Here is a 9,783-nt window from a genome sequence, read left to right as displayed (position 1 = left end):
TCTTGTAAGAGTGAAAGTATCCCCCCTCCTTTCCCTTTACCTTACAGAAAGCTAGGGAGCGTCTCTTCTGAAACATTTCCCATACCCTCCCTCCTTTTGAGGGCTGAATCGTCTTTTACATGCCAGTTGCCCAGTCTACATTTCTCTCTCCTGTCTTGCAATCCCACACACCATTACACTTTCCCACCATCATTGCATAGGGAATGTCTATAGAGAGAGGTAGCTTAAGATGTGGGTGACGTTTGCATTGAATTGGATCTGTTCTTCCTATATTTAACTGATGGAGACCACGGTAGATGTTGAAGAAGGTAAACACTCGCAATGTTTTTTAGCAAGACATTTCCCAGGAACAAAAATAGGAAGAAAGTGGGATTGTGTAGTAAAAGGGTATGAACGTGCCTTAAGCAATCAAGCTCGTATGTCTGAAGTTGGCTCAATGCCAAGTGTAACAGGATGTGAAAAATATTTGCCATTCAGAAACATATGCATTTCTGTAATTATTTTACTTAGAGTAAAACAGTGTTATATACACTATTAGCATAAAGTACTGATGTATATACATACACTCAAAGACACACACACACACACACACACACACACACACACACCCTTACCATTGCACCAGATATGTTTAAAATGGTTGTAAATATTAGGCGGTATTTACAGAACAACTTTGTCTTATTTTGAATTTGCAATATCCAGAATCAGATTAAAAAAAAAAAATTCTTGGCTTATAAACCTTGACAATAATAAATCAGGCACCAAATGAGAACTTTCTGTCTTTGGTTTAAATCCATATCCATTGTTACAATATTGCATTACAAAGAAAATAGGAAAAGAAAAAACACAAGGTGATAAATAAAAAGATTACTACATTTGAATGAAACAAGGTATGGTGAAAAAAAGAAAAAATAACTTTTTAATAGTATATCTCACTTTGTCCTTCTGTTGGTACCCCCAACCACTAGCCGCTGTTTAAATATTTGGACTTTCCATCAAATACTAATTGTTGGCCAGTTTCTATTTGAATCCTAAAAAAACATATTCCAGGGGTCCAAATCTGCCTTATATTTTATAGAAGAGAGCCATTTCTGCTTCAACTTAACTAACCTCTTTAGTTTAGAGTGCTTACTGGCCAGATGCCCTTCCTGATGCCAATGTGGAGTTTTGTTCAGCAGATATATTCTCATTATGCCAGAGCTGGCTTCCTACCAGTTCGCACCTATTCGGTAGAACTGGTTCGTCAAATCTACCGAACCGGTTAGAAGAGGTTCCACCAGTGGACCCGGAAAGCAGGCCACACCTACAGAAGAGGTTCCGAAATTTTTTGAAACCCACCACTGGTCCTTGGATGTGATTATTCTACACTATCATGCTCCTATTTATAAAACTCAGTGCCTCTGTGAAAGGTAAGGATGACTACTGCGTTTGTGGTGCAATCAGAACATTGCGTGTGTTGAAGTTGTTTTAACGCAAACCAAAGATGCCTTTTAAAAAACAAGTTTACATCCTATTCTTATGCATGCCAGTGCTGTGTGTGAGGTAATTTAAGGTGGTTCTGACAAGTGTCGTCGGCATCTTCATATCCGGTCACATGGGCGGCAAGCCACTCCCATCCGGTCACGTGGGCAGCAAGCCACTCCCACAAAGGAGGCCACACCCACAGAGTAGGTTCAAACAATTTTTTGAAACCCACCACTGCATTATGCCCAGAGAGAGATATATCTGCCTCTACCTAGGATTGAACTCCCGGTTGTAGGAAGGACCCCAGGTTTTATTGTGACAGTAAAATGAGATTCTGTCGTGGCAACCTCTTCTGACTTTGTTCCTTATTTTAAGTGGTTTGCAGCTGGGGATGTGTTTTGCAGTGTGAAAAAATAACATAGTAATGCAGCTTGCATCACAGCCCAGGGGAAAAAAGGCCAGCATCCTGGGGATAAAGAGATCCAGTCTGTTCTGGTGACAGGCCAATGAAGGAGGGTTCTCTGTGGACCCATTGGAAGGTGAGCCTTTTTGCCTTTCAGGCTAAAAACAATCCACAAAGGATTTTTTTTTAAAAAAAACAATCCTTGCCTCCTTGTCCCTCTTTGCCCCTGTAGAGCTGTTAAAAAGGCAGGCTGGTGTTTCTCAGGCTTAAAATAAAAGAGGGAGGGGAATGTAATGGGATCTCACAGGCTTTTGCACTCTTTCAAAACGAAGCATAAAAGAGGACCTTCAAAGATCTTTGATTGGGAAAGGAACAGATGGGGAAACCATGCAGTCTGTTTGTTCTTTCTGCCCTTGAATATAAATTCGGGGGTGGGGTGGGGGAAGGAAGTCTATGTGTGTCTGCGTGATTCAGAGACCGCCTCCTGCCGATCACCTCCCATAGACCGATTAGATCTCACAGGTGAGGTCTTCTCCGGATCCCATCTGCCAGCCAATGTCGGCTGGTGACTCCCCGGGGGGAGAGACTTCTCTGTCGCAGCTCCGGCCCTTTGGAACGATCTCCCTGTCGAGATCCGGACCCTTACTACCCTCCCGGCCTTCCGCAAAGCCGTTAAGTCCTGGCTGCTCCATCAGGCCGGTGGGCTCTCGAAATATCCAGCCCCTTGGAAACTGTGACTGTTGTGTATTTTAAAGTGTTGTTTTGTGTATTTATCCCCTTCCCTTGTTTATTGTAAGCCGCCCGGAGTCCTTCGGGAGTGGGCGGCATACAAGACCAATAAACATCAACATCATTCAGCTTGTTTTGGAATGAGATACTTGCTGTTGCAAGTAGGCACAAGTAACAAGGAACACAGAGTAAAAATTGGCGATGCAGTATCTTTCTTTTTCAAAGCCTTCACCGTGTGACTGATAATTATTTAAAGCCACACATTTTTTTTTTTACTTTATCTGGTGTTTTTTTTAATCGGTTCCTCTCGCTCTCTCCAAAGGTTTCTTTCGTGTAGTTCTATAACCATCATTTTTGAAAAAAGAATCTTTATAGGGGAAAAAAAAACATTTCGTGGAACAAAATGGATTCGTGAAATAATTTTTCCCTGTTGGCCATGCAGATGCTTTTTCCAGGAATGTTTATAATACGTGCTGTGCATAGTTTGGTGGGCATTCTCTACGTTAGTCAATGTTCCAATATAGGAGAGTTTTTACAGCAGGAGGAGGAGGGGGAGGAGGATGAGGAAGAAGAAGAAGGAGGAGGAGGAGGAGGAGGAGGAGGAGGAGGAGGAGAAGAAGAAGAAGAAGAAGAAGAAGAGAGAAGAAGAAGAGAGAAGAAGGAGACAGAACAGGAAGGGAAATAAAATGCAAGAGTTAACAAATTACAAGAAATTAGATATTTTATGCTGCACCACTTTATTGCAGTTTCCAATAGCAATAGCAATAGCAGTTAGACTTGTATACCGCTTCATAGGGCTTTCAGCCCTCTCTAAGCGGTTTACAGAGTCAGCATATTGCCCCCACAGTCTGGGTCCTCATTTCACCCACCTCGGAAAGATGGAAGGCTGAGTCAACCCTGAGCCGGTGAGATTAGAACCGCTCAACTGCAGATAACAGTCAGCTGAAGTGGCCTGCAGTACTGCACCCTAACCACTGCGCCACCTCGGCTCCAATGCCCAAATGCCTTTCATATCAGAAGTACACTGGGCAATTATTGGAAGCTCATTACATAATTACGAATAATAGGTCTTTTTCAGTGAAAACACTGGGATGGCGTGTTAGAATATTCATGACTGGGAGACACATGGTAACAAGGTCAGCCAATGAATAGGTATAGCAACTAAGTCAGCCAATGGGAGCTAAAACAGATTTGATTCTCTGTGCTGAGAATCGAAACTGAAACTACTCTTGTCTGGTCCGACCTCTGAGATGAAACTAACTGCTCTCTCCTGCTTGTGTTCTGCTTGTAACTTCTACCTCGTTGAAAAAAAAATCTACTATTGGTATTGTACAGTTATTCATCAGTTATGTATATAAAGAAGTTAATAAATCCAGCTGAATCAGTTATCTGTGTGTGCTTTCTGGATTTGATTTTTCTGCAACAAACTCTGAAATGGAGGAAATAATTTTCTGGGATAATGAGATGTGTGGCATATATATTTAACGAATAAAATAAATTAATTCAAACAATGTACAGCCTAATTTTACTTAGCCTGTCCTGTTGGTGGGCAAAGGATAATTGACGCGCAAAATATAGCCTCTCATTATCAAGACAACCCCTGCCTTCTCGAGGTGCCCACCGTTTTCCAACAGAAGGGGCTCTGTCGACTCTTGGGCCCGGCGAGCTCAAGTAGTACTCAGCCTAGAATCATGGATCCCGTTGATTCGGGATGCATGCGACTCTACAGCGAAGGGATTGGCGATGCCGTACCGACGCTAAAGACTTAAGTCAATAAGTCAAGCCTGTCCTGGTGACAATCCTCAAGTGGCAATCTATTCAGGTCTGGGTTCCCCATCTCAGAAGACAGAAGGATTCATTCAATGTGGGGAAATCTCCTTTTCAAGAGATTCAGACCTCGGAAAGGTGAAAAGAAGATTAGCGTGAACTGTTCATCCAGGTAGCTGATGAAAACAATTGAACCGCGAGCAATCCAACAACACACAGAGCTCATCAGGAGGCTGGGTTTCACTTCTCGGGTGGGTTTTTCCTAAAGAAGAGAGCTGCTTTCATTTTGTCTTTGGGTTTTCTTTGGAGGGCGAAGGGCTTATATGTTTTCCTCCTTCAAGACTGAAGGAAAACCAGGCGAAGCTGAAATTGCTAGGTAGCAAAAGGCAGCCGCAGGGCTGATTCTAGTGAAACTGGACAGCAAGCTAAGATCAATTGTAATACAGCCTCTGTTTTATTTCATCGGTTGAGATCTGGGCTGTGTGAATTTGTTCTGGCGGTGTGAGTGCATGAGGGGTGCTGGGTCTGAGATGAATGTACCTGGAAGGCAGGGGTGGGTTCCTGCCAGTTCTAAGCTCTTCTATAGAAGAGGTTCCACAAATCTACAGTGCCGTTTAGAACCAGTTCCAACTCCCCCCCGCCCGTCCACACATCATCAAGATGAAGAGCGAGAGGAAGAATTCTGGGAGTTGAAGTCCACAAGTCTTAAAGCTGTCAAGTTTGAACACCCCTGGTTTTTTTTTCCTAAAGGGTAAGGACTGCAAGGGTCTTGTAACTTGACAGCTTTAAGACTTGCACATTTCAATGCCAGAGTTCCTGAGCCAACATGACTGGAGGAGGAATTCTGGGAGTTGAAGTCCACAAGTCTTAAAGCTGTCAAGTTTGAACAACCTTGGGGTTTTTTTTGTAAAGGGTTAGGGGTGCAAGGGTCTTGTAACTTGACAGCTTTAAGACTTGCACACTTCAATGCCAGAGTTCCTGGGCCAACATGACTGGAGGAGGAATTCTGGGAGTTGAAGTCCACAAGTCTTAAAGCTGTCAAGTTTGAACACCCCTGGGATTTTTTTTCTGAAGGGTTAGGGGTGCAAGGGTCTTGTAACTTGACAGCTTTGCGTGCTTCAAATGCCAGAGTTTCTGAGCCAACATTTTGATTGCTAAGCAAGATGTTGTTAAGTGAGTTTCACCACATTTCACAAGTTGGCCACACCCATCCAGCCACATGACTGCCAAGCCACTCCCACTCGGTCACATGGATGGCAAGCCACTCCCACACAGTCACATGGCCAGCAAGCCGCTCCCACAAAGCAGGCCACACCTACAGAAGAGGTTCTAAAAAAATTTGAAACCCACCACTGCTGGAAGATATTTGTATATTTCTTCCCCCTTCTTCAGTTTTCCTTCAGGTCTCCCACTGTATTCTATACAATAAGATTTAAACTCCTAATGAATTCTGGAAGGACCCTTCACCTTTTTTGCAGGCTAAAGGGACTGCAGAAGATCCCTGCACTGCTGATTTTCTCCACTGTGGGAAGTTATCATCCAGCCCTCTCCCAGAAAAATGAAATATCCTAGGAAATATTGAAAAGGCAGAATATTTCTCTGGATGTGAAAAGAAAGAAACATGTTTTAAAAGACAGAATAGTTGCCTGTAGCTTCCTGCCCATCCCCAGTTAGTGGGCCATTGAGATGGCCAGTCTAGCCCACTTTACATAATAAAGACTTCACCAGCAGCTACAGAAAGGCAAGATAATATACTCAACTGACCACAAGGCATCTGAGAACTCATCTATGGATTCAAAACAGCCTAGAGAGTAGCCCCCTGCATGGCACCATGGGAGTCTGACAACCAATCAGAATGCATTTCTTACACAGGAACAGGAAACGGAGAGGTGGGACTGAACAGGGTATAAAAAGCCTAGCAAGCCCCTCCCTCAGCCCTTCTCTTCTTCTCCACCAACATTGAAGCATGTGATCATCTTTTCTGTTCAGGGCTCAAGCCATGTGGTCCTGTCTACCAATAAACCATCTTTCCAAGCAGCCTCCATGTCTCCAGTGTCTTTTTCCCCCACTTGGAGCCGAACCCAGAAGGACATTTCTTTCAACACACTGTGAAGTGAAATGCAGTATATTGAAGAAAGGATCATAAGTGCATGCTTGTCATGTCCCATACATTTTGCTCTACTGCATGTTACCAGTGTAATAAAGAGGTGGGAGGCCCAGTGGGCTTATTTCCTGCTTGTTATCTCCTACTGGTAAACTATATCTTTGCTTCCATCTGGTGTCGAATTATCCTTTGTTTCTCCGGGGACTATCAGCAGAAAAGCAAATAACAAGAAGAAGCTTGTTAATCTGAATTTGTAAATCCTCTTCAGGCTCGAGCTTCTAAAACTAAGAAGCGGCAGGAGAAAAAAACGAAAGCTACAGCATTTTTAGTTGCAGTGAGAAGAGAGATAGAAGCAAGAAATATTCAGTTTGCATTCCTGTGTATTATTACCGGGTTTTAAGAAAGCCATGATGAATGTGTCTCCGTTTCTTTTTTTTAAGCTGTCCATTCTAGGTCCGGATCTACATTTACATTTTTTTTTAATTGTGCCCTCTTCCAAAGTATTTGTAAGATGAAGTGAATTTGAACATACTTGCAAATATGAGGAATGATGTGAATGTTTCTATTATTCTCCGGTAGAGAAAACAAGGGGGATGAATTGGGTTGAGAAATAGTGACTTTCCCAAAATGTAAGCCAGTGAATTTCCCTGAGTAGCAATAGCAATAGCAGTTAGACTTATATACCGCTTCATAGGGCTTTCAGCCCTCTCTAAGCGGTTTACAGAGTCAGCATATTGCCCCCAAACAACAATCCGGGTCCTCATTTTACCCACCTCGGAAGGATGGAAGGCTGAGTCAACCCTGAGCCGGTGAGATTTGAACAGCCGAACTGCAGAACTGCAGTCAGCTGAAGTAGCCTGCAGTGCTGCATTTAACCACTGCGCCACCTCGGCTCCTAGTGACGGTGGATCTGAATCTGGGTGTGATAACTCAATCGTTTTGTCAACTGCCCCTTCTTGTGGGCTGTTTTAAGTGATAAATAGGGGGAAATATCAAACTTCAAGAAAGAAACAAAACCTTGGTGAATGGGGGTGCCAGAGGTGGTATTCAGCAGGGTTAGGGCTGACTCAAGAGGGAATGGCTGCTACTTGGAGCCAAGCTCTGTCTGGCAAAGCCACACATGTCAGGGAGCTGACTTGTGAGTACCAGCAAAGAAAGATGGACTTGCTGCAGTTTATTCTTTCCAGACCCTTCAGCCTTCAACATCAGGGGTTGAAAGCAAAAAGAGGCTCTTTAGAGTGTCAGCAAACCAAAAACTTAAAAATAATCTCTCTCTCCTTCCCTCCCTCCCTCCCTTCCGCTCTCTCCTTTCCTTTTCTTTCTCTCTCTCTCCCTCCCTCCCTCTCTCCCTCCTTCCTTGTCTCTCTCTCCCCCTCCCTCTCTCTCCCTCCCTCTCTCTCCCTCCCTCTCTCTCCCTCCACCCTCTTTCTCTACCTTCCCCTCTCTTTCTCTCCCTCTCTCTTTCCCTCCCTCTCTCTCTTACCCCCTCCCCCTCCCTCCCTCCCTCCTCCTCCTCCTCCTCCTTTCCCTCCCCCCCCTCTCTCTCTCTCTCTCTCTCTCTCACACACACACACACACAAAGGTATCAAATTGAGGGAGAAAATGGGATAGGCAGCAACAGCAGTTTCATATCCTCCTTCACACCAGCAGATTCAATGGGCACAAAATCTCTGACCCCTTTCTTTTTCCTCCTAAGAGCCTAACAAATGAGCCAGGTTGCTGGCATAAATGGCTATGAGAGACTCTGTTTATATAGGCCTTGATAAAGGTTCTTTCCAGCATCCCCTCTGCTTTCTCCCGCCCTTTCAGCAGAGCAAGCTTTAAGATTAGTCAGCCAATAGATCATTGCAGTTGGAGCTGCGGCTGTTGTTTTTTCCTTCACCACATTTTGATTAAAAGTTTTCCAAAAGCAAGACCTGCACAGTTAGAGGGCCCAACCTCTTGGCTGCCGTGTTAACAGGCCTTCCAAATGTTGCTGTTACAGTTTGATTTTTAATATCAAACATTTCCAGATTGTTAAATGCATGGAGCCGTCTTATAAACTGCATCAAATTATGCCATATAAACTTAAACTCAGTTTAGTTTCTGTCTGGGATGTGCTCAGTTTTAGGCAGGGCTGTCCTTGGCACACCACTCAAAGCTGAAATGGGACACATCTAGAGGTGGGTTCCTACCAGTTTGCACCTATTCGGTAGAACCGGTTCATCAAATCTACCGAACCGGTTAGAAGAGGTCCCACCAGTGGACCCGGAAAGCAGGCCACACCTACAGAAGAGCTTCCAAATTTTTTTGAAACCCACCACTGGACACATCTCATCTTAAAGAGTTAAACATGAAGGCTACATGTAGACTCAGAAAGAAACATTATTGTGTTTATTTCTGTGCAATAGTTTGGAATGCTTTCTTTTATTTGGCATTAAAATATATATAAGACCTTTTCATTAAAGACAACATCATCTGTATATTATGGTGGAATTGGAATGAAGTCTTATGCCCACTTAAATAACAGTTTACTGACTAATAAAGTCTATTAGGAATAATTTATTATCACGCTAAGGTTTCTTCCCCACTTTGGTAAATTTACCAGGGTTTAATTGTGTTATAAATAAAACTGTGTGTGCTTTCCTTTGTAAATAACTAATGCAATAAGGTGCTTTAATTGAGCCAAGGTACGAAATAGAAATGTTCTGTGCTGATTGAAAAGGAATCCGGATCTAGATATTCATTTTAACCACAGGAAATGGGACCATAATTAATTGGAACAGGATGCCTATTGCAAATATGCTTCTTTTATTGGTACCTGATTATTGTTATATAAAAAACACCTTGGCGACACTGCTGACCTATTGAATCACTAGTTAATGGGGCAGGAGCCACAACCAGGGGTGGGCTGCTACGGGTTCGGCCAGGTTCAGGAGAAACCATAGTTAATGTTATGGCCGGTTCTGAGAACTTCCCAATCCCCCGGAGCTTTGTATAATCCCCGACCTCCGGTCCATCCGATGCGCCCTAAAAAGTTGGCTTTTCCAGCAAGCCAGCCTGGCCTGAACAAAACAAATCAAAGTATTGATTATTGTTAATTTGAATTTGAATTCTTTTAAAAAAATCTGTCATTGTTAATTTTAATTGGGTTTGGGGATATCCTATTTAATTTCTTTTTAACTTTTGTAGTATGAGTTTCTTTTAATGTTGTACGCTGCCCTGAGTCCTTGGGAGAAGGGCAGCATATAAATCGAATAAACCTCAACATCAATCCCGCCCCTGGTTGGCCCCGCCCACCACATTCCGCCACCCCCCCACACACCCCTCCCAGGAG

At 43.5% G+C, this 9,783-nt stretch overlaps 1 protein-coding gene across 1 annotated transcript in view; it reads left to right on the top strand.

Annotated features, from left to right (window-relative positions):
* The first annotated feature begins 296 nt into the window (after positions 1–296).
* LOC116508894 (pancreatic alpha-amylase-like) overlaps positions 297–9,783 on the top strand; it is a 25,986-nt gene continuing 16,499 nt past the window's right edge. The window contains exon 1 of the mRNA XM_032217696.1: positions 297–308. Within this exon, the coding sequence (XP_032073587.1) occupies positions 297–308 (12 nt within the window). The remainder of the gene's footprint in view (positions 309–9,783) is intronic.

This window comes from Thamnophis elegans, chromosome 5 (genome assembly GCF_009769535.1).
Source record: "Thamnophis elegans isolate rThaEle1 chromosome 5, rThaEle1.pri, whole genome shotgun sequence".
Taxonomy (NCBI): domain Eukaryota; kingdom Metazoa; phylum Chordata; class Lepidosauria; order Squamata; family Colubridae; genus Thamnophis; species Thamnophis elegans.
Note: the sequence above shows the minus strand (reverse complement) of the source record. Positions and strands in the feature narration are given on the sequence as shown.